Source organism: Amia ocellicauda, chromosome 12, assembly GCF_036373705.1.
Source record: "Amia ocellicauda isolate fAmiCal2 chromosome 12, fAmiCal2.hap1, whole genome shotgun sequence".
Lineage (NCBI taxonomy): Eukaryota > Metazoa > Chordata > Actinopteri > Amiiformes > Amiidae > Amia > Amia ocellicauda.
Window position 1 is genome coordinate 22580937 of NC_089861.1, and position 25427 is coordinate 22606363.

The following is a 25427-nucleotide window of genomic DNA, read 5'->3' on the forward strand; positions in this document are numbered from 1 at the left end:
CTCACAGAGATGCCCACAGCTCCCAATTGGGCCATGCTGATGTAGCTGGACAGCCCTACGGTGGAGCCTCTTCCTCGTAAGTCCGATGGAGCCCCGCTAACCAAATAACGTTGCAGGAAAGTGAACGTGGAGCGCAATACCACTTTAGTGCCGAAACTTTTTTAAATGCCACAAAATGAGATGTATAACCAGAAGTAACAAACATACAAGGAATAAAAATTAAACTGTATAGTGTATGTAAACTAGTATTACAATTGCAATTGATATGTGCTGAAGTTCCAGAGATGGGCCAATGAAGTTTGAAAGTAACGTTACCATGCAATAAGCAGAGGAAACTGCCCCCACAATGATATGCTCAGATGTTATACCTTTCTACGTCGTGTTTTTTTTCTGGCCATTATTAGGCATCTTTTTGTAGACCCCCAGCTAGGAAATCGCCTACTGTTCTGGGACCAGAACCACAAAACAAAAAAAAACATACTAGGGCTTGTTGATTTTACACACCTCCCCCCTCCCCTGCATCAAAGATCACTTCCCTCTCTTTTGTTTCCTGGCCACAAGAACAGATGCATAGAGGAAACCAGCTTTCTCTATTATCTTGGTCTTTCACCTCATCTGGGTCCTTGAGATAAACCGCTGATCTGCTGCACATTTTAAAATGGTAAAATGTGCATCAGCTCAGAGTGCAGAGTGAGCCCAGTAGTCCAGACAGTGCTGGCCCCAACCCGGGCCCTGTAGTCCATACAGCTTTATCTTCAATCTGGACCCTGTACTGGTTGCAAACTGGACCGTGTCATAGCCAGATGAGTAACAGTGAGGTTACTGACTTACCAGAAATAACCAGAAAGTAATATCAGTCACTAATGCATTATAATTAAACCAGAAATGTAATTCATACCAACCAGAGAAGTCATCATTTAAGAAAGAAGAAGACCGTGGCAATGTAATAACCAGGTAGGACTACATTTGTACATTGTATTTACTTGCTATATGCCTTAGTACTCACAAAGCCCGCGCAGTGTTCACAGAAGGTTGGCTTCATATAGGTGGTCTCCGTGAAGGTATGGATGAAGCCCATCTTGCAGTTGAGTAGCGAGCTGGCCTTCATGAAATAATCTACCATCTCCTCGCGGCTGATTTGCCCATCTCTGAGGGAGATGCAGACAATTGGTACACACCCAGATATCGCCCCGTTTATAGACCAGTCACCAAGAGATTGCTATCAGTATATAGGTCAACAAGCACCACCACCCCTGACCCCCAAACCGAATTGTGCCCATACTAAGATAGTGACATTTACCAATAATTGACATATTGGAAAATAAATGACCAATGACTTTCTATGGTCTACTCACTGATTCTGGTCCAGCTCCCCAAATTTGCTGAGATACGGAAAGTTGTTCCGGATGATCTCGAACTCTTCCTGGGAGATGTGTCCGTCGCCATTCGTGTCAAAATTCTTAAAGACGGACTGGAAGAGAACAGCTTCGCTCAGACCAATTTCAGAACTTAAAATCTGTGTTTTCAAAATCAGTTTCCCACCCTAAAATAATCGAAGAAAGTGGGATACAGAAGAGGACTCTTTCCCAGCATTTAAATAATACTTCTGGAGTGTGGGCAGTATTGGACCTCTGTCTCGGGCACATCTCCAAGTACCAGATCCGTACAGCCCTTCCCCCCACCCGACAGCAAAAAACTCACTATGCCAATTAGAGATCAGTCCCCTGACACTGATGGTTTCCATGCTCTAACAGGTCTAGAGGTATGATCTCACCGTGTCCTTCTCAAGCCCTATTACACCTGCCCCTGTTACACCTTTCAAATATACCCAAACGCCTGGTGCAGGTTGAGCCCTGCAGGCCAAGACAGCTCATGTCATAGCAGGCTGTGAGTAACCACCAAATTCTGGTTAGATTCTGAGACATCTCCTTCACTGACCTCCACCATCTTCTCGATGTGTTTGGTGATGATAGCTGGGTCAGCTTTGGGCTTCACTGATGATGCCCACTCATCCATCATGGAGGTTTGAGGGGCGGGGCTGGGGGTGGAAGTGGACATCTGGGAGAGGGAAAGAGACGTCCTGTCAGCACACAGCATTCCCAGTGTGATGTCATCATCATGGAAACTAAACTATAATAGCCTAGTGGGACCTTTTTAGTTAATTATTATCAGGTGGAAATTGATTGGATGGTCAACCACTGTCTACATGCCTTAGTAATAATAAATCATAGTATAGCTTGGTATTCCCATGGCCCAGTGTGGTAAACCACAATGCCAGCAAGAACTACAGCACTATACTAGACCCCAGTAAAAGCATGTTAAAAAATGCACAAATACTACAGTAAACCTGCATAAACGTTACACAATGGACTTGGTCTCAGCACCGATTTAGCAGTGACTTCAAAATGCCAGGTCCATCTTAGGCTGGAGCTGGGCTGAACACAGGGCCCAGAACTCCATCCGAAGGAGCCGCCTTTGTCCCCTGCCGGCCCCCACTGTATGCGTACTCACTGCAGGCTTGGGGCTGCGCGGTTCCCTCTGCAGGGACAGCTGGTAGATCTCCTCCTCTGTGTGGTACTGGTCCAGAGACACCTGCGAGGAGAGACACTCGGTGACACCTTATCCCTGCTCCACAGTCCAGCAGCACTGCTCGATTTCCATTCATTAAGGGCACTGTGCACGGCGATGTACCAACTCAGTACGTCTGAAGAGAGTCCCGTCAGACAAGTAATTTGGCGATATCTGTGCTGAGATGGAACATGATTAGTTGCTGTGAAAATGGCTGGCCAATTAGCACATAGTAAGACCTTCAGAGCTCATTACCATTGAGCACCGGTATGTACCTATCACGGTTACATGGAGCCATTTTTAAGACCTCAAATTAGTTTAGTACAGTGCCAGACTTTCTAGAGTGTGGAAAATGGTCTTTATGATTAAAATCAATGCTATTGTGACAATTAAAATTCACTGTTGGTGTGCCATAGGCAAAAGGGGACTTAGACAGGGACATATGCGGAGACGTTTGCTGATCTGATCGTGCTTAGCATTTGTCTCCTACTTGAACTTTTGTGCAGTTATTTCAGGGTATTATTTGGCATTTGCAAGTGTTGACCAACTGGTTCCTGGAATTGCCAATATTATAGAGCTTTAAATCAGATATTGTTGTTGATAAAGCAGGGTGCCAAGTATCAGAAACATATCATGATGTATTACATTCTATTGAACTGTACAGTGTTCAATATTTTTCTTACTGCTCTCTAGGGGGAAAAAAATCACCTGGGTAGATCCTTGCTTGTCTTTTAGGAATTATGTCCGCGGTTATGTTTGTTTTATTGATGGCTTGACTGATTGATTTTCAGTTGGATTTCTCCCAGGCAGAAGCTTGCCATCGCAGAAATGGTCTCAAGGCAAAAGAAGAACACGCACGTAGGTGTACTGGGCGAGTGCAGGAGACAGGATCACATAGGAGTAGCATGCAAGCGTTTTGTTGTTGTTGTTTTTCTCGTGGCAACACAAAGATCAGGATCCTTTCCAGCGGTGGCTTACGATTGAGATCGTGAAGAAAATTACACGTGGAAGGGTACGCAGAGTTTACAATATTTAATTAGAAAAAAGCAATAGCAATTGATCACGTGAGTCTCACAGGGCACAGTGATGGCTTTGAGCTTTCCGGAGTGAGGCGAGACACGGCAGACCATACTGGTATTGGCGGGTCTTCAGCCTGGCACAGCAGTACAGAGGGGTTAGCAGTGCTGAAAGCAGTTCATAATGTACAGTCTTAACCATGGCTGTGAGACACATGCATATATAAGGCCAAAGTGGGAGTGAGTGCAAGCGTGCAGGGGCGAGAGAGAGAGAGCGGGCTGGCAGGGCGGGGGTACTGACTGTGAGCAGGTTGAGCAGGTCAGTGTTGGCCTCCATGCCGGGCGGCGTGGCCTGGATCTGTGCCAGCTCGTTCAGCATGGCGTACAGCTGCCGGGTCTTGACCAGGTTGATGCGCGTCTTCTCCCGGTCGGCCCAGTCGGGCAGGGCCACGTGCAGTGCGATCAGGTCCTTCAGGTGCACCCCCAAAATGGGGAAGCGGAAGCCCTCGCACTCCACAAAGCGCTTCCTGTACTGGCTGTAATTCCCACAGGATGTCACCACCTCGGTCAGACTGTTAAAGACCTAGGGGAGGGGAGGAGAGAGAAGAACAGTGGGGTGAAGCAGAGGGAACCCCAAACAACCACAGTTTGATTCATTGATCAATTGATGGGTGGATGGATAACTTATAAAAGCCATTTCTAAAAATAAGAGTGCTTCCAAGATATACAGCACATTCAACTGCAACGGTCAAGTTGTCATTCAGTGGAATTCGTCTGTCCCATTGCCTTCTTTCTGTCCCGTCTCGGTCTGCCCATCTGTCTCAGCTATCTATACCTGTCTGTTGTCATTTACCTAACTGTCCCTCCGGCATCTCCATGTCACCCCATCTTTGCCAGTAGGTCATGCTCTGCCTAACTCTCCATCTTCTATTGATCCATCTATGCGTTTTGTATGACGACGCTAAGAAAGTGAACGGCACAATCCCATTCTCCGCTGTGTAACACAAGACACAGTAGATCCTGCAGTGGGACTCTATAAACACTGCAGTGGTGGATAGGGGTGCAAGGAGGGCGGGACAGTGTACCTTGTTGATTTCAGTACTGATTAAGCTCTGCGTGTCCTTCAGCCTGGAGATGGAGCTGTTGCTGAGGCCTCCCACCACCGCCATCAGAGTGTTGAAATTCTGCAGCTCCAACAATTTCTGCACAGAGAGAAGGACAAATGAAAAGATATAAGGCATGCTTCCATGTTTCAGTGTCGCAAAGTGATTTGGGAAAGGCTTGAATCTCAACAGCCCTGCTGCTATAGACAAGTCCCTGCACAGCATGATTGTGATGCAGGACAACCAAGCCTTCAGATTCTAGGGAGCTGGAGCCAGATGCTTTTTGTGCCGGGTGTTGTGCTCCCCTTATTGTCAAGCGAGAGAGATTTCAGCAATGCCAACACTCCACTCCTAGAGTCAATGTCTTTAGACCAATGACTCATTTAACCAGCTTACCGGTTACCTTAGCTAAATTTATTTTCTGCCTAACAAAATAACTGAAAGAAGCATTCAAAGAATTTTCCCTGAAGCTCTTTAAGACTTTGAACAAACAGCCCCTTTTGAGTTATTATTGAAGCAGTGGGGGGATTTGTCTTAGTACATTATTTTACAGTGGATGTCCTCGCAGTTGGAAATTATATAAGATTGAGGTTGACAAAAAAAAAATCTGGAAGCATTGAATAATACAAATATGGAAAAGGATAACAAAGAGAGCAAGAAACCAAGAGAGAGGGAGAGATCAGAGGAGAGAGGGGGATCGTGAGCTGGAGTACAGAGGGAAGGAGGGACGGAGGGCTGCCGTGTGAGTGGCTGTGTACTCAGTGGGAGCGGTGGGGGGGCTGACACCTGTGCAGGAAGCAGTACCTGATAGGGGGGCAGACGTTGACATTTACTGAAGTCACAATAGCGCTGGGGCACACAGTGAGAGCACGGTGACGGGTGGGGGGGGTCACAGTGACACAGTGACAGCACACACCCCAGCAGACACCACAGGCAAAGGGGGGGGTGGGTTGGGGGGGGTCTTCTCAGATGAACCGAAACTCTCCGGGACCGCAGTTTAAAAATCCTGCGGGATTCACGTTGCGGTCGATTGCGAGAAAAACAAAGCGCCGTGTGTGAATAGACTACATCGATTATGATGGAGGGAGATATTTTAACTTTGCTGGATGCTGGGGAGGCAGCATCCCCCCACACCGGGTCTCAGAACACGCTGTGACATTTGCCTTCATCTCCCCCGGCTGAACCCCCATAATTTACCAGAAACGACACCGCAAAACATAAGTGAATACGTATGTTAAATCGAACTGCTTTTATTCAGTTTTCTCCTCATCAGAAACCTGGGAGAATAAGACGTCTATAATATTCAAAAGCTATTTCACTGTGTGGACTATAGGACCCAGACTGGAGCCGGCGCTGTGTGGACTATAGGACCCAGACTGGAGCCGGCGCTGTGTGGACTATAGGGCCCAGACTGGAGCCGGCGCTGTGTGGACTATAGGGCCCAGACTGGAGCCGGCGCTGTGTGGACTATAGGGTCCAGACTGGAGCCGGCGCTGTGTGGACTATAGGGCCCAGACTGGAGACCAGGCTGTCTGGAGTCTGGAGACTCAACCTGCACTCTGTGTGGAGGCCTCAAACAATTGAGGAAATACCGTGACTGCTAGTGAAACTTTGTGCTGAGTGAGGATACACGCAACTCAAGAAGAGATAAGGAGCGTGGTTAACCTCTCACAGCGTCTTCAATTTTCTAAGAAGCAAGAAAACAGAAGCACAGAAAATCGACCAAAGTGCAAAGACAGACATTTCGACAAACACACACACAAACGTATACCCACCCATACAGCATCAACCACAATTCTAATTCAAGTCGGTTGACTTTGAAGACCACAAATTAAAAATATGCTCACAAGTATATTGTATAAATAATCAAGCAGCTTTGTAATAAATAACACAAATATTTATACACACAAACACCGCTCCAAAACACAGGTAGCAGCCTGAAGCACCCCGCTAATTTAAAATGCTAATTTCACATTTTGACCAGGTTTAATGTGCTTACGTTGTCACTTGCAATTTATCTGGGCCTTTGCGTGTTTTTGTACACAGCCTTCAACCACTGCAGTGCTCTCTCTCTTCACGATATCTTATTGAAATCTCTGATGAATATCTCAAATCAAACGAGCCTTGCGAATCATGCAAATATTAATTATAACATAACTAACACAAGGAGAGAGCAACAGAGAGATCGCAGTGCCTGGTCTCACTCTACTGGACAAAGAGATCAAGTTCCGGTTCTATGTTCTCTACCTGGTGTTGGGCCGACATATTCTTTTCTGTAGTTCTGTGTACTAATTTCACTTACAGACCTAAGAAGTAATTAATTTAGAATATAGAGACACCGTACTGTTGAAGACCACAAAACTGATGCTCCAAAGCTGTTGGCAACCCACAGATATCCATTCCTGATATTGACTGTAGGCCTATATTACTGCAAAAGCAAATTTAGGCTGAAATCAAGGGTTTGGCGACTTCATTCTCAGCAGAGTGAAAATTAATACACCTCCGAATTATGACAATAAGTCTCATACCTGGCAAAAATAGGTGCTCACTCATTTGTGACCAATATATCTCTAAGGCGATGTGCATCCCTGAAGAAATCCTTCGATTCCCAGACAGCTGCAGCTCAGCTGGTGATTAATAAACTAGTGTATATTCGGCAGACATGGTCGCTAAGGGGTGGTTGCTTGCCAAGGTGGGCCAAACACAGGTTTTCGGCTCCATTCAATCGATTCAGGTAAGTAAATGTGTTTGAAGTCTGATACAAATGTACGGTTACAATTGAATCGGTTCTCATGTGAATGTCACTTTGAAAAAACGCCAGCGAGTGTTTTTCTTCCGTTTTCTATTTTTTATAAGCTACTCACAATGTGAAGGGGGTGCTGCGTTAATTGATAAGGACACTGATTTCTCTGCCAATATTGCAGACGTTGCCAGCTTATCAGAGTCCCTGATTCGAGTTGTCTGGCAACAGCAGAAGAAAACACCCACACAGAAAACAAAATCCACCTACATCTCTGAGTGGCAAATTCTCTCACAAATCCAGTGTTGCATCGATGGGTGGGATCTCAGCTTCTCCACCTTAAAAACTTGCTCTCTCTGCACTCTTGGTCCCCAAGACATCTCACTGCCCCCACTCCTGTACAGTTGGTCACTATGCCTGTGCTGACCCCTCCACACGCAGTAAATCATTCGTAACGGGAAGAGTGCTGACCTGTGCCACTAGGATGAACTGGGTGAAAACTGAGGCCCGTTGGGAGGCAGTGGGTTTGCTCAGGACCATCATCTGTATCCACTGGGAGACGCTGTTGAACAGGGTGATGAAGCGCTCCAGGACGGGATTGTCCACCGTGCAGCCGTGCATCACAAAGCTGTGATAGTCCTGGAACTGAAGGCCACACAAGAATAAGAATAGCTTTCGTACAGTATGGTACAGTAGAGGCACACAGGTAGAGGGACAGACGGTTACGCATAAACACCACACACACTCGCACGGACACCTATACACACACAGAGACCAACCAGGATCTTGCAGAAGGACTTGTACTCCAGGTAGGTGAGGTGCTCGGCCAGCTCGGAGGCGTCCAGGTGGTCAAACAGCAGAGACATCTTCCTCTTCTTGCCCAAGGAGGGCACTCGCTGGGTGACCTGCCTCTTCCACTCATACGAGGGCCTGGAAGCACAATACCGGCACACACTGAGCACCACACCCTTAACATCACTAGAAAACGCCCTGAACACTACCCCAACAACACCTAGAAACGCCTGCGCAGATACACCACCGCCAAAAGCTCGTGGTTAAGTTTTCTGGGGGTTGAAAGTAATGCCTTTCCTGCTTAATTTCTCTTTCTTTCTGAAATCTATTTCTATTTATTTCATTTTTTCATCTTGGTGTCTTCTCAGAGAAGTTCTTGAATTGTTTATGGCTCTTTTGATTGTTCACGGGGCCACATCTAGCACACAATTATAGGTTCATTAATCCAGATAGTCTGCGAATTAACCCAGTTGAGTTACTTGGAGCGAGGCTGAAATAAAAGCCAACACAGAAATGCTGCATTAGTGAAACTTATTCAAAAGTCTTGGTTTGTGGTTGCATATTGAAATGCTATTTCTTTTTTTTTCTGTTGAATTCGTCCATTTGTGTTTTTTTTAGAGGGTAGATTTAATCTGATCAGAAGACTAAAGTTTAAGATCACAGACATGTTTTAATAAGGCTTAATGAACCCTTAATTTGAACTATTAACAGCTTTTTAGTTATTTGAAACCGTTGGGTATATCAAGGGCAATCTATCGTTTTCCAAGGCCTTTGAATTGCCTGTCTTTTGAGAAGCAGAACAACTTCAAAAAGTAAAATGAGGCAAATTAGTGCAATTAGGGTTTGCCGTTAAGTCATTAAATGCTAAGGTCAAATGGAAAGCAGCAGGAGAGGGGCTCCCCAGGACCAGGCCAAGATCCACTGCCAGGGCAGCTTACTAACACGCTCTCGATGTCTATGAGGCAACTCTGTCTGTCGTTGCCTTCCTTGGACAGCAGGACCTTCAGCCCCTTGATCTGCTCAGACAGCTCGGGGTTCAGATCAAATTCGGCGGGAAACTCCGAGATCCAGTATCTGGGAGAGGGAGAGAGAGGGAGAGTCAGTCACTATGTTTACACGCAAGATGTGCTCCGAATACTTGAGTCCTCCCAATACGAAAGGAGTATTCCAAATAAACTGTTTACATGCAAGTTCAATTTTATACCCCTGGGTTGCTCCCAGGTTAAATTACGACCGCTGCATTCATAAAGACTGCGGTCCTCGAGCACGCTCAAGAGACATGATCTGAAATCACTCGCAGTAGTGTGAGCAGGAGTCAGGTATGGTTGCAGTGCCCAAGATGTGGAGATTGCACTACACAGTGTTGCGTATAATGCCAAGACAGATTTCCTCCCACACTCAGTGTCGGCCCAGGAGAAAGTCACAAGTATGTGCCAATATAGGTAGATTCTGAAAAAGGTATTTACATGTCCTAATAATCTAGTAGAATAATAATAATCCACACATCTTACTCAAAATACCACTATGAGGAATTCTGCTGGTCATATGCTGACAGCACAGGAACTGGGAAACACCAGGAAATTGAAGGAGACATAGAGGGAATTGAGGATTTGGGAGGGAGAGTTAAGGAACAGGACAATTTGAAAGAGGATGTGGAGAGTGAGGGAGAAAAAGATGTGACCGAGACAGCACTGTACTGAGAGAGAAAGATATAGGGAGGGAGATAAAGGGCTAATCCAGCACTGAGACGTGGGGCAATGAAAGGGAGAGGGAGAGTTGTAATGAAAGGAGGGAGAACAGGGAGAGGAAATGACAGAAGCATCATGAAACAGATGGGATTATGATTTCAAGCTGACGATGGAAAACTTCTTTTGCTACAGCCCCCCCGCCCCCCACCTCTACCCCTGCATCTAGTCACATCGCATTGGCATCAACGATTGCACTCGGCAGTGGCAGAACAGCGGAGGTTGGAGAAGATGTGCTTTGGAAAACGAGGAAACACGCATTAACCTTGAGTAGTTCAGACAAGCAGCGAGAAATCTGTCTGCGAGCCACGACCGGCTAGAAGGGGACAACAGCAGACATAACTTAAACACATAAGAAAGGTTAAATGACAACTCAGATAATCGTGCTAGTTTGTTTCGTAGCAGAGTCTGGTACCCAGAATTGAGATGCGTCTCCCTTTCTAAGAATCATCTTGAGCTATGTGGCCAAATAGCCAGCCCCCACCACTCTCCTTTTTCTTCCACTTTTTTTTTTCTCTCCTAATCTTCATTTGCACCGGAGAGCTCTGGTTCTTGTTTCATTATGTCATTATTCAGCTGTGAAGTCATCCTAGGGGGTTGTCCATCCATCACTGAATCAATTCACTGCCTCTCTGTACTCTCTTCCATTCAAGGCTAAATAGATGGATTTAACTGGTAACTATGAGACCATCCTTTGAGAGCAGGGCTTGCACTCTTCTGTGCAATCCCTCCCGGTTCCTGTGCTCTTGCAGTATCCTTCCCTGTTGGTTTTGCTATCCAGGAACTGATCAAAAGACACAACCCCCCAAACAGCCCTCCTTCAGGTTCCTAACATTGTTCCGATGAAGTCAAAGTTTTTCTTCTGGTTATTAAAAGTTTCTCCTAGGTTGGATTTCAACAATTCACAGACACTGCATTGTTACACTCCTACCATAATGCACAAGAACATCTTCAATCACATTTGAAGAAAATGCACAAATTCGGGGAGGAATGCCATGGGCCTCACCTGACCAGGTGACAGATACGGTTCCGTGTTTCAGCAGAGCAGTCTTCCTCCTGGTACCTGAGGCACTGTCAAGGAATAAATTGCCTGACTTTGAAGGTTTTGTTTCCTATCCAGACCAGCTTTTGCAAACAGAGAGGCAGGGAGGAGAGCCAGGGAGACAGAAGGTGTGGAGGGCGAGAGAAGAAAACTATTCACGGTACTTAACTTGGAAACTGCACTTGGCTTTTTAGAACGGATTACGGACTGGACTGGTTGCTAGGGTTTGTCGATATATCAATTCTGTGTTTAGTTAGGGACCTGTTTATGTGTTTAGTTTATGCTCAAAGAGGAGCTAGGGTTTTGTTTGTTTATTGTATGTCTGTTTTGGTTTAGAGCAGTTTATAATAAATCACTTGTATCCACATAGTCCCCAGGCTCAGTGATTCATAAAACTCCAACCAGCGATGCCCCAGGCACAGTGTTCACCGCACACGGTGTCCCAATCCACATGCACTTGCATACACAGATACTGGGACATATGTATACGGGCACATACACACACCCTACCCTCTCTGAACTGTACTCCGCTGAGGCCCCCTTCCACTCAGTGATGCTATTTAAAGTCTGTGATTTGCTATGAGAAACATGCATTTGATATTACTTTTTTACATGTTTAAATTAAAGTTATCTTAGGGCCCTGTAGCATCCCCCCTCTAGTGACAAATTCCTGCCACTGATTGGTGGATGCCAAAAAATTTTTTACAGTCCAAATGTTCAGCTCAACAAGGATACTTAGAAAGGAGTTTCTTGGCGAGTTCAGTGGAGGGGATGTACCAGGGGTGCATCATCAGGAACATGCGAACCAAGGAGACATCTTTCAGATTCCCTTCATCATCTGAAGAGAAAACAAAAGAATAAATTACCATCCAAAATGGTGGAGCAGATTAAGGCTTTTATTTATTTATTTATTTTTAAATGGGCTGGTAGCCGGGCTGCAGGGGGGGCTTCCATTTACCCCATCATACAGGCATCATAACGAAGTTAGCATCCGTTTCTGTTTATAAAATGTATTCTAATAATCTGTCTACTCAGCCCATGAGAGCACAGCAAGGAGGGAAGGAAGTTGCATAAAACATTTCCCTCGACTAGCGCATTGGCATCAAAGTGCTTAAGTTCTTGCAAAAACAAGTAACACTTTAAGGAGAATCCAAAGGGCAAGCCATTGTCATCTGCATTTTGGCCACCGGCTCTTGGATCTAGTGGATAGTCCCCATGCTGCAATCGTAACACCGGCATTTGAATTGTTGGCTTTGAACTCTGCCGTGTTTGAAGTCTAATAAGCTTTGAATTCTGAGGTGACATCAATATTCCCATTTAATCAGTTTCTTGCAAGTATTGCAGGTGAACCCTTTCATGTATTTTGGACTGTTTTGGTCTGACACCGTCTCTCCATACTCCAACACACAATGAGGGTTGTACTTTGGATTAGGTAACAAATAACTACACTCTTGCTTCTCTAATTTGGATTTGGGTATATCAGACTTCCTGTCTATTTGATTTGGAAACTTCTGTTTCTCACTGCAGTTCTTAACATACAGTAAATATTTGTAACTGGTGTGCTGTTGACAATGCTAGATCCTTCTCTCTCAGATTGCTGTGCTTCTAGCACGCAGGAGGAAGCTGGTCAGATTGTCAACAGCCCTGCAGTACGTACCCTTGACACGCTCGCTCCAGTCCAGTCTAAGTCTGTGGCCTACGTTGGGTGTGCTGGGTGCTGGCTATACTGTACATCTACTTACTCATGGAAGGAGTCATCGGCCGAGTAGAGGACTACTTTGGCAACTGCCCCGAACTCGCCGTTTTCAAATATTATTGAGAAACATCACGATAAGCCCACACAATCGGTTTTCCACCACGGATCGTACGTTAAAGCTAAACTGCCACCTTCACATCAACTGTGCAATAGTTTCTGAGACCATTTCATGTTTAAGATTGAAAACATCTGCCATTCATCTGAACTTCGTGTTTGTGCAGTCTTTTAGTCTACCTGGTATTGCTGGCTTTTCTTCGTCTCACTTCTCACTACTGAATCGCTCTTATCTTGCTCTTGGAAGGACAACCACTTCCTTTTTTCGGTCCTCAGCTCTTTGCCCTCTTGTGTTAAATATTTTTTAAAGATTCCAAGTGCCCTGGTGTGGTACTGGCAGCTCTTAAAACGGCAGCACTCACACCTTTGCCCAAAAATCAACCAACTGTGGCTTCGGATCATTTAAATAATTTCTCAGCCCATTTCAAATCTGCCCTTTCCTGTGAAGGTACTCGAACGAGTGGTCTCTCCATATTTAAACTGCCACTTCACTGCTCATAAACTTAATGAACCATTTCTAACTGGTTTTCGACAACTGCACAGCAGTGAAACCACACTCGCTAAAGTTACTCATGATCTTTTTATGGCAGCAGACTTGCGATTTTAATTATGCTGGATCTGAGTGCTGCATTTGACACCGTAAACCATAATATCCTTCTTGATAGAAATGTGCTGTAAAGGCAAAGTGTTTCACCAGACCTCTTTAACCCTAGCATTGTTTTTGTGCCTTTGAACCCAGAAACTCACCGAAAGCATTAATGGAAGACTCCACCAGCTCGTCCACGGTCGCCGGCTGCTCTGAGGACGGGGACTCCATCTCCCTCTTCCTCTCCCTTCGCCCGTCTCTCGCTGTTGATGCTCAGGCACTCCACACAAACAAGCCACACTGGAGAAGACAGAGCGAAGAAAGAAGAGACCTTGCTTATTTCTGATGGTTCTACTTTCTAGCACTAGTACTCACTAAATGAAGGACTTAATAATGTCCATCTGTGTGTGTGTGGTAGTGGGGGTGTGCTCCTACACTGAGTGGGATAAGATTGTGGAGGGACATTGCATATCCACCTACTGCACTTCTCTGGCCTAGAGCTACAGTGGAAAACAAGATGATCCAGAAAGGTGGAGCAATGGGGCAAACAGAACAGAAGTGGGTCACAAATCCCAAGCCATTAGGATCACCGGCTTGAGACAGGAGTTCGCAGGGCACAGAGCACTATTGTCCGAGGGAGAGAATGGATGCAACCGCAAACGTGGTTCTCCACACACAACCATCCACCCCCGGTGTCCTCTGAGGCACCAGTAAGATGGGGATGCAGGCTGTTCCACTTGCATACAAATCCTACGGTCATGTTATTTGAGGGACTGAGTTCTGGCACCTCAGAATTTAAGACGGTCAGCAACCCGGCACCTCCCCAGTAAAAATGTAATGTGCACTTAAAATGTAAAAGGAATTGTGAAGATGGTAACGGTGAAGATGAAAGAACCTGAAATCAGAAGCATGCCATCATCCCCCACCCCACCCAGTCGCTCTTACAACACTTACCACTCTGGTTCCTACACTACACCCTGTACATCCACTCTTTCACATTCACTTTTAGCTCTGGCACCTCATCGTTTACAAATTAAGCATGGAGGATGGCTATAATGGCACGTGGGTCATGGGCTTTGGGTTTGCATCTCTGTACTTAGTGCATTTCCACTGAAGACTGCATTTACCACTGCAGAAAGTGGAGTGCTTTTAAAATCCATCAATACAAATCAATCAGAATAAATTATAATAATCAAGTGTCTGACTCAGAATGGATGTTGCAACCCTGCCAATACTGCTGCCCAGATACGCTGGTCGGTGGAATGACAGAAGTGTGTTTGTGCCGGCCACACAATGGGGGTATGTATGTGCCAGTTTTGTTTATGCAGTGGGGAGGATTACTGCTGTGTCACAACAAAGACCACACAAAGGGCTATGTGTCTAAAGCAGCCAGTGAAGCATGGGTTGGGATTAGGGACACTGTGCAGTAGCAGGTGCCATTGAAACGCAAGCAAAATGCATGTGAACAAACAATGGATGCAAAAAGCAGTGACGTTCCATGAGGGGAGAGACTATATTTAGGTTGATTTGAGGCTCCATTCCCCTCTCATTTACTAAACTCAAAATCTGTACACTAATGAAACTAGTGGTCCTTATAGGTGAGCACCTCAAAGAGAGATCCTTCTTGGCTAATCAAATCCCTGAAAATACACTTCAACAAATTTAGTTTAACAAAACCATGGGTTTCTTGCAACCGACTCTGGCCAGAGATGATAGTTGGGCATCGTTGAGGAATGCTCACCTCACCTTTGTTTGCCTGAAGAACTGGAGAAAGCTATAAGGTGTTCAAGCTCTTGTGTTAGAGTCTAAGATAGTACAGCATCTCTACTTCTAATTAAACTGTGAATTGGTTAGATTGGTTTGCTCCAGGTATTAAGAGGTGCGTCTGGGAGTGTCCAGTGACTGATTGGCCATCTTTGGAAGCCAGGTGGAGGTCAAAGTGTTTAAGTTGGTGTTCTGTCATTTTGTATTGTTTTAGCTGCCTGACTCGTCTCATGTATTCTGTGCGTTTACTCTGTGTGTGTATAGTGTTGAAATCAATTCATAAACAAGTCTGATGAACATGCTGTCTGAGTGAATATGTAACAGACTGGAACAACTTAGTCAGTTAACGGTTTTGCAACAAAAAGTGTATTTTTCTCTTGCTTGTCATTTGCATACACACAGCACCTCCCAGATCTCTTCCTCCGTCACCGACACGCAGTGAAATAAACCACGGAAAGGATGATTTGGTGTTAAAACGCCTTTACAGATTCTGAGAAGGGGTTTGTCTGAGTCTGAGGGGTTTGTACCCGAAGCTACATTTTTTTGTGTTTGTATTTTTACATAGTTGGGTTTGATTTCACATCACACAGCCCAAAACAAAACACAAACAAGACAATAACCAAAAAATGAAGAAAAACAAGCCAAAGGTGTGTGCCAAACAGGAATGCATGACTGCATTGCAGCCGGAAAACCACAAGTTTCAGGTTCTCAGTGAATCAACTGTGCATTAGTGTGGCAAGTCACATGCTAGCAGAACCCTAATTGTATACATACACACACATGACACAATGGCGGGTCGAAATATGGGCTGCTGAAAGTGCGACCACACAAATTTGTTGTGAAATATTTACCACACCCAGTCCCTGAGGGAATGAAATTATACTAAAAACAACTTTTTGAAACACATGCACCTTGCTTTGCTTGCCGATTAAAAAAATAATGTGATTTTACATAGGTTATTAAATACTCTTTTTCTTTGCATATCTAACAAAAAAAAAAAAGTACTATGTTGTTGGAGAAACTAACACGTTGACAATTTTCTACAAAACAGCTATAACATTATTAAGAAAATATGAAAACGCTACAATAGGATCAAAGTTACATGCAGTTTACACACTGCTTGACACCACCTGCCCACAGAACAGTAATAACTACTACGGTTTTGCTGGAGTATTTGTTTTGCAGTGAATAGTTCAAGTACATTGTACCGCAATGCTACATCTCTTCTGCTGCAGTTTTGTCATTATGCTAGAGAGTTTTTGCCTGTGATTCAAAGAAGCACGGAAAGAGGTCTGCTTGGAAAAACAAGAATCAAAAGAAATAAACGAATGGATCTGGGAACACAACAAAATACGGGACATCACTGAAAGAGTGACAAAGTTCACATGGCCGGACACATGGCAAGAAGAAAAGATCAAAGATGGACAGAGGAAGCCAATGAATGGATTACCAAGAGATGAAATAATACCTAGAAGACGACCACAAAAGAAGGAAAAAGAACTCATACACTTTGCAGGTGTCACAAAAGACAAGCTGTAGATCGAAGTAAGTGGAGACATCTTGGGGAGGCCTTCATCCAGCTGTGGATCGACACAGGCTGATGGGGATACATACACACACACACACACAATTTCCCCTGATTATGATTGCTATCACGGTTATTGAATTGAAGTCAACCCAAAGGCAATAAGGCAGATCAAATTATTGAAAAGTATGCTACTGAAACTGTGGCCACGTGGTGGGACTGTTCCTTTCAAACTCTTCCTCATTTAGAAGCAAATAAAAAGTGTTGCTGCAATGTCCCACATCCACAGCTTGGTTAAGAGCGAAAAACAAGGAACTGGCATAGTAAACAAAGCCGAATTCGATACAGGGCCTTCATTTTGCCAAAGTTGGTCAATCATTCCCTCCTGGGTGACACCTGCAGTTTGAGGTCAGTTGAACACACTGTGTAGTTTTTCAAGTGAATGTTAATTACAGGCTCTTCAACTCATTTTGATGAAGAAGCTCTTTGTAAAATCAGACCTATAATGTTACCAAATTCTTCTAATTATTTCATATTCAAATATTTCTTAGCAGATGCACTTATCCAGGGTGACTTACAATCATTACAGTATATCACATTATTGTTACACACAATTACCTATTTATACAGCTGGGTTTTCACTGGCACATTCCAGGTAAAGTACCTCTCTCAAGGGTACAGCAGCAGTGTCCTCCAGCTGTGCAGGCGCATTGAGGGGAATCCCAATCACCACAGTTGGCTATGACATGTTCCAGACTGGAGCCGGCACTGTGTGGACTATAGGGCCCAGACTGGAGCCGGCGCTGTGTGGACTATAGGGTCCCTATTTTGGAACCAGCACTACCTGGATTATAAATTGGACCCAGGGCTGCTTGGATTGAAGTCAATTCATTACTACTGTAAAGATGAAAATAACAATAAGAACTCTACAGCAGAGAGAAGAAAAGTGCCAAAGGCAAAGTGTGAATTCAGAACAGAAGAGGAGAGAGGGAGAGGAGGCAACGCTCAGACCTGGAGCACCGTCGCACAGGACGCCTTCCCTGCTGCTCTGTGCCGAGCGGTGGGCGGACACAGTCAATTACAGCCCGTCAGAAGCCTGGGAGATTACAGCACCGCTCCTGCCAGCTCGCTTTATTTATTTTTGGGTTGCGAGGCACTGCTGGGTACGGGGACGCAATGTTCTAGTTTAATACCTTCTTCTAAAATCCTTCTTCTTCTTCAGTTGAACTGTAGGAGGAAAACCTCAGAAAGGCGTGTATTGCTGAACAAAATGAAGAGATGAGATGAGATGCTTGACATAATTGAGGGCAGAAACTGCTGATCGAATAGAAACCACAACAGTTTGCCTTTTTTTGGAGGGTTGTTGTTTTTCTCATGCTGGGGGATGCGGGAAACAGAAAGGAGGTGTTTATAATGTAGATAAGCTCTGTTATCTTTGAAACGCTATCTCTGAAGCACTTTGTCTCTGCTGTATCCCGGCTCCATTACTTGACAAATAAAAGTATTTGAGGTTGTAAGCATCGTCAGTCGTGACTCCCATTATGCGTCAGGGTTCTTGCTTAGGTCAGTCCACCACTGGAAATGGGGACCTCAGTCAGTCCCTACACAGAAAACCACACAGTGTTGTGGCAATATTGTGATCAAGTAAACGTAGAAAAAAATTACAGTAATATTGAAAAATTACATTTATAAAACAAAATTCCAGAGCAACTAATCTCCCAAATAACAAAATACAGAGAATGAAAAAGTTCAGTGCGAGTTAAATAGAAACAATATACACTATGTGCAAGTTACAAATATATCATCTATCTGCTTGCAATATGATAGAATTGAATGTGTAATTGGCCTGTTGGGCCCGTGGCACGAGCAGATAACTTTACATGGAGAATATTAACGACACAGTGTTTTTCACGGCTCAAACGTTTCTACAACATTTCTTTCCTCAATTTTTTTCTCAGAACCCAAATACATGCAAACAAACCCCCCTAATGATGTCAGAATGTAATGTTTCCTGCTGGTAATCTGCCTGACTGCAGAGCGGTTCCTGGCCCGAAGGTCACCAACGATAATACCAGTCTGATCTCAGCTGGTCCCTGATAGAGGTCCATTGATCTGGAAAGTGACTGACCTCATCCCCACACCCCCTGCCCCTGCCAACCCCCCCCCCCACCACCTCCATGTACCACACCCCCCGACACAGCAGAATACACACTGTACTGTTCTGTGTTCATTTACCATCCTTAAAGCTGCAGTCAACCAAGAAAACTACACTTTTTCCTTCCTAAAAAGAACAAACAAATACAGAGAGCAATCAAAGGCATTGTTTTAATTCAAAACGGAGTTCTCTTTCAAGGGAGGTTGAGTGGATTTGTTGATCAGACACAATTAACTTAGATTTGCCATTATGGTGCAGTGTCAGGTATAGGGCACAAAACGGCCGGCTGAAGGGCACTGCATCCCCCAGAAACCCCTGAAGCTGCAGGACTCTCCCGATTTGCCTGGCTCCTGTATAAAGGCAGAATGCCAGCACAGCTTGTCTGTTAGGGGTATGGAAGCTGGAGGTGAGCAGGTGTGAGAAGAACAAAGACTATGGTAATTCACGGTTTCCCTGGACTGGGACTCGATTATGGATTTTGATTTGGACGGTTTGCCGTGTGTTTTGTGTTAATAATGAGGGACTGGAAGATGTCAGTTAGGCCTCCTTTCACCGTTTTTTTGCCCGGGTGTTCCTGCTTACCATTCCCCACCTATATATGGAGCCCAGGCTTTGTGTCCAACCTCACATGGTGCCACAATATATACCGTAGTATGATTCTCTACATGCCATTGAATCTGGTACTGTATTCACTGTTTTTTGTCATGCCCTCTGCATCTGCATCGGTCAGTTTTGTAAAATTACTTCTAGGGGTATTTTGTTTTCACAAGGCTGTGGTACAATCAATCTCTTTCCAAAACACAAAAATAGATAAATAAATAAATCATGAAGCTAAAAAAAAAACTTCTGCCGCTTGTGTCCCCCAGCACTTGGGAACAGAGAAGCTATCCATCCGGTTCCTTGCACAGACAAGAGATACAACCCACAGGGGAAGAAAGGATGAATGTAAAGTAACCATATCATTATGCATACACATGCCTACGAATTGACTACATAATTGCCCAGATGAGGTCTTATGCGTGGAGTATGACTAAGAATGTTTGGCAGGGTTCGCAAAAAAATAAGGCCGATTTATTTTGCTAAATTTATTTTTAAACTCGCTTACTGGTTTGCCCCAATTCGTTTTTCCCCTCATGAAACACATTTCTTTTCCGAGACGCCAAAGATTCTCCAGCCCCTGTTAATTCGCTGGCAGTTTTTACTCCGTGTCATGCCCACTCCGCCAAACATATGAACATGTGGGAAAATACCAGATGTCACCACCATGTTCTTTGGCAGGACTGTTGGACTAAGCTACCCTAAATGCTCCCTTCTGCTCCACCTGGAGTTATGTACAGTGTTTCAGGGCGAGTCGTGCGTGATTAGTCTTGTGAGGGACTAATTCGGCTCACATATTGGGGTAGGGATACTTGATACGCGAACGTGTGTGCCGGCTTTGTGGGAGGGTCCCTCACTTGCCCGTTTCTGTGTGGTTGGGCTTATGTTACATCACACAGGGTGAACACTGCAGGGATAGGTGGGTGACGGCAGTGGGGCAGGACCTGCATGTAGTCATGAGAAAGATGGGGATATAAAGAGGAGCATAGGAGGTATAGCAGGCAGTTGGTGCCCCCAGACTGTGGAGTTACGTCCCCTTTAACGCCACTCGCCCGGGTAGCTCAGCCGGTAGAGCATCACACTTTTAATCTGAGGGTCCAGGGTTCAAGTCCCTGTTCGGGCGCTTTGTTGAGACCTTGTTGACCGAGGGCCATGATGGTGAAAAGCCTAGACGGCCTTCCTGGTGACAATGAGATACGCAGTTGCGTCTAGGCAAGGTGCCCTTTAATGCCACTCGCTCACACAGTAGTAAATAGGCAGAGTTAGCATAAAAGGACACTGCATGAGGGGAGTCTCCGATTTCCCGATGTAAACTTTACCACATTATTGTACCGGTTGGAGGTAACTATTATCTTCCCTGTAATGTGTGTTTGTTTAATTTTAACAAAAGTTGATACAGTTACCATCAATACATAGTTGTGTGCAAAATTGTGAAAATTCCCTTCTGTCCCTTGTGTAATTGATGAGAATGGGAAGTGAAACCAATGTTACCGAAAAAACTATCTGAATGGGGGAAAAAAACAAACCCTCACTGCCTGTACTTTCTATCGCTTCATAATCCCAAATAATATGAAAGGCATTGTATGGATTAGTAATAATAACTATAATAATACATCATCATTATCATAACAGAGAATGTATGTTTTCCTAAAGGGCTGTACAATAACAATGGCTGCCTCTCCGCTGGAGGTCACAAGGTCACTTCCTCCGAGGCTTTTCTGTACTTTCAGGAAGAGCGAGCGTCGAAAGCCAGAGGTTGACTTCTATAATCCGTTCACAATTAGCCCTGCAGAACACACAGTTGTGTCGTATGTAATGATTTTAAGGGAACCTGGCAAGGAACCAAAAGGATTTCATATCACAGGAAGAGGTTTTCATGTTTAAATATGCCGTGCCACAGGGTAAGAGTGGGGGGTCTTGCATTCCGACTGCGTTCTAGACCCCTTCAAAGCCTAGAACCACGGATCAGAAGTTCCACAGCACTGCAGCCCATCAGGTTATCCCAGAGGGCCTGAGTGGGCGGAAAGTCACAGCGCTGGATAACAATGACTCCAGACTCTTCCGAGACACGCGTTTTTGAGTGTTCAATGAGTTTCCTGCAAGATAAGAGAGCAAAAACAAAAACCCAACTTGTTGTAAGAGAATATATGTTCCTATGCAAAGTTCAGTGAATGAGTCATAATAAATACAGTGAGGGAAAAAAGTATTTGATCCCCTGCTGATTTTGTACGTTTTGTACGTTTGCCCACGTTTTCTCCCTTTAAGAGAGAGCTCCTAATCTCAGCTCCTTACCTGTATAAAAGACACCTGGGAGCCAGAAATCTTGCTGATTGATAGGGGATCAAATACTTATTTCCCTCATTAACATGCAAATCAATTTATAACTTTTTTGAAATGCGTTTTTCTGGATTTTTTTGTTGTTATTCTGTCTCTCGCTGTTAAAATACACCAACCATTAAAATGATAGACTGATCATTTCTTTGTCAGTGGGCAAACGTACAAAACTCAGCAGGGGATCAAATACTTTTTTCCCCTCACTGTACTTCCCTACCTACTGAGTTTAAGGTGCTGGGAAAGCCCTCCTAGTCCCTTGGTCCTTGGATTTGCGACTATATCTGCATCTGGTTTAATCATAGGCAACATCCCCCGCCCCCCCCCCAGCCTCTAACAAATATGTTAAAAGGTCAATTAGCCTTAAAATGCATCACATCCTATATCTTACAGCAAGAACATGACAACAGTATCCGAATAACAAGACAGGCAACACTCTCCTTGCCTTTCCTCAGCTACTCACGCTTACTCGTGCTGCCACAGTCTCCAAAGGACGCTGTGAATAAAGCGTGTTACGTTTTATGTTGGCTACTGAATAGTTCCCAGAAAATAGGAGACTGCGGAGCGATGGACCACAAGTTGCCCGATATGTAAATTATATCACATAGAAACTAAGCAGATTGCTAAACGTTGGTGGTAACAGGTGTAGTGTGCCTGCACTGCATCGCAAACATGAAATAAAGGCCTAACCACACGCCACTTGACACAAAAGTCCCGTCACTCTGGGATATTACATTCTAATTATCTATTGGGAGTGGAAATTGCTCTAAACAGATGTTTCCTGTTTAACTTCTCTTCTCAGAAACAGTTGCCAGATGTACAAGCTGAACTTCAGAAAGAGGGGAAAAAAAAGAAAACCAGACGTGTGCGCCTGTGTGATCCAGTGTGCATTCACTGGGTTGCAGGTCAGAGGAAGTTTAGTTAGACCTCTGGCCTGTGCTGTTGAGAAACCCTAGGAGGAACATTCTTCAAAAGAGGGTCTTTCACATCAGGCACAGAAATACAAACGCACAATTCTCGAAGAAAGGGAAAATAAAAGGTTGCCAAATGAGCCTCCAGCCCTTTTACCTCATTTGGTTGCCAAGTTGATTATTGACTTTTTTTTTGTATTGTTTGTTTATTTAAAAGATCACAGGAATGTCTCTAAATTACCTTTATTTCTTGGTGTCAAGTGTCCCCTATATTTTGACCAAACTGACTCTTACAGTTCATAAGAAGATGGGAACAGGCATAAGGTGGGATACACCATTACCTGAAGTGTTGCTCTTAGAACGAAGCAGATTTCCATTTGGATGAAGAGATTTTCCGTGGGCTTTTTTTGGCTTGATTATTTCCTCCAGTGAACACAGAGAAAGAGAGCTGCACAGAACGCAAGCCTGATGATGCATGACCTGAAGCACAACTGTGATGTCACAGACACAAAGGCCCCCATAGACCATCTATACCCAAAAGGTGATGTATGCAAATAACAGCTCTCTCTTTCACTCTAGCCTCTAGGCATTTGGAGCAAGATTCATTTGGATAACTGTAAAGCCATATTGAAAAGATACATCACTGCACAATTCAAATTCACAACCTACTAGGAACCGAGTGTGAAGGAAAACAAACATCATTTATTTGTGCAAACCCAGCCAATCGAACTTTATCCCGTCTTCCGATCCACGCTTTTCTGGGCCCAGTTTATTTGCGGAGCTCGTAAGTTCACCAGGGGAACCGGAATTCCTTTGTGGATCTGGAAAATTATTACAGAAAAACAGAAAAACACACTGACATAGGATGGACTGGAGCCTATGAGGAGAAAGAAAGCGATTCCAATGTTGAGGTTTTGCAGAAACAATCAGAGACAATCATATGCCAGATTGACTCCTAATGCCACGCTTTAAGTAACACATTTAAGTGAGTGAGGCTGATTGACAAGAGCGGTGTTCTATAGACAAATCCCAACTGTTTTTGTCCAGATCTGCTTGCCATACTACTCCAAGTCTGGCTCAGGCTCGGAGGGGAATCGTAAACCCGATGTGCTTTGAAGAGCGCCTACTTCCACGATAATTCAATATGAAAACGTAGACTTAATCTTATTCTATATCAGTATCACTATGTTTTTGTTTTTTTCTTTTCATACCAGGTTCATGTGTGTAGCACTGCTTTGATTGACATGGTTTTGTATTGACATTATAAATGCAGCTCTTGAAGCATGTTCTAGAAGCAACCCATATGATATTAGAGTTTGGATAGCACCGCAGTTCATGAAAAATACAACAAGCCCATCTGGACTAAAATGATAAGGGCCTGTCTACACTCACCTAAAGGATTATTAGGAACACCTGTTCAATTTCTCATTAATCCAATTATCTAACCAACCAATCACATGGCAGTTGCTTCAATGCATTTAGGGGTGTGGTCCTGGTCAAGACAATCTCCTGAACTCCAAACTGAATGTCTGAATGGGAAAGAAAGGTGATTTAAGCAATTTTGAGCGTGGCATGGTTGTTGGTGCCAGACGGGCCGGTCTGAGTATTTCACAATCTGCTCAGTTACTGGGATTTTCACACACAACCATTTCTAGGGTTTACAAAGAATGGTGTGAAAAGGGAAAAACATCCAGTATGCGGCAGTCCTGTGGGCGAAAATGCCTTTTTGATGCTAGAGGTCAGAGGAGAATGGGCCGACTGATTCAAGCTGATAGAAGAGCAACTTTGACTGAAATAACCACTCGTTACAACCGAGGTATGCAGCAAAGCATTTGTGAAGCCACAACACGTACAACCTTGAGGCGGATGGGCTACAACAGCAGAAGACCCCACCGGGTACCACTCATCTCCACTACAAATAGGAAAAAGAGGCTACAATTTGCACAAGCTCACCAAAATTGGACAGTTGAAGACTGGAAAAATGTTGCCTGGTCTGATGAGTCTCGATTTCTGTTGAGACATTCAGATGGTAGAGTCAGAATTTGGCGTAAACAGAATGAGAACATGGATCCATCATGCCTTGTTACCACTGTGCAGGCTGGTGGTGGTGGTGTAATGGTGTGGGGGATGTTTTCTTGGCACACTTTAGGCCCCTTAGTGCCAATTGGGCATCGTTTAAATGCCACGGCCTACCTGAGCATTGTTTCTGACCATGTCCATCCCTTTATGACCACCATGTACCCATCCTCTGATGGCTACTTCCAGCAGGATAATGCACCATGTCACAAAGGTCGAATCATTTCAAATTGGTTTCTTGAACATGACAATGAGTTCACTGTACTAAACTGGCCCCCACAGTCACCAGATCTCAACCCAATAGAGCATCTTTGGGATGTGGTGGAACGGGAGCTTCGTGCCCTGGATGTGCATCCCACAAATCTCCATCAACTGCAAGATGCTATCCTATCAATATGGGCCAACATTTCTAAAGAATGCTTTTAGCACCTTGTTGAATCAATGCCACGTAGAATTAAGGCAGTTCTGAAGGCGAAAGGGGGTCAAACGCAGTATTAGTATGGTGTTCCTAATAATCCTTTAGGTGAGTGTATGTACCTCCCTCCTCCCTCCACTTTAAGAGTCTCCCTTTTTTCTATTTCCCAACCTTAGCCGGCATGGCAGTAGGATACAAGCAGGGTGCCCAATGCTTATAATGGAAGTGTTTCAAACACCCTCATTGCCCAC

General features: G+C 44.5%; 1 protein-coding gene and 1 non-coding gene across 2 annotated transcripts in view; one reads left to right on the forward strand and one right to left on the reverse strand.

Annotated features, from left to right (window-relative positions):
• LOC136764569 (RAS guanyl-releasing protein 2) overlaps positions 1-25427 on the reverse strand; it is a 43494-nt gene that overhangs the window by 12799 nt on the left and 5268 nt on the right. Inside the window, exons 2-13 of the mRNA XM_066718737.1 lie at positions 13564-13702; positions 11742-11844; positions 10971-11027; positions 9162-9293; positions 8207-8357; positions 7899-8072; positions 4670-4786; positions 3886-4167; positions 2512-2592; positions 1939-2058; positions 1356-1471; positions 1007-1148 (exon numbers count right to left, since the gene is read on the reverse strand). Coding sequence (XP_066574834.1) covers positions 1007-1148; positions 1356-1471; positions 1939-2058; positions 2512-2592; positions 3886-4167; positions 4670-4786; positions 7899-8072; positions 8207-8357; positions 9162-9293; positions 10971-11027; positions 11742-11844; positions 13564-13633 — 1545 coding nt within the window. The 5' untranslated portion in view covers positions 13634-13702. The remainder of the gene's footprint in view (positions 1-1006; positions 1149-1355; positions 1472-1938; positions 2059-2511; positions 2593-3885; positions 4168-4669; positions 4787-7898; positions 8073-8206; positions 8358-9161; positions 9294-10970; positions 11028-11741; positions 11845-13563; positions 13703-25427) is intronic.
• trnak-uuu (transfer RNA lysine (anticodon UUU)) lies at positions 20494-20566 on the forward strand. Its single transcript has one exon. It is a non-coding gene; the product is annotated as a tRNA-Lys (tRNA).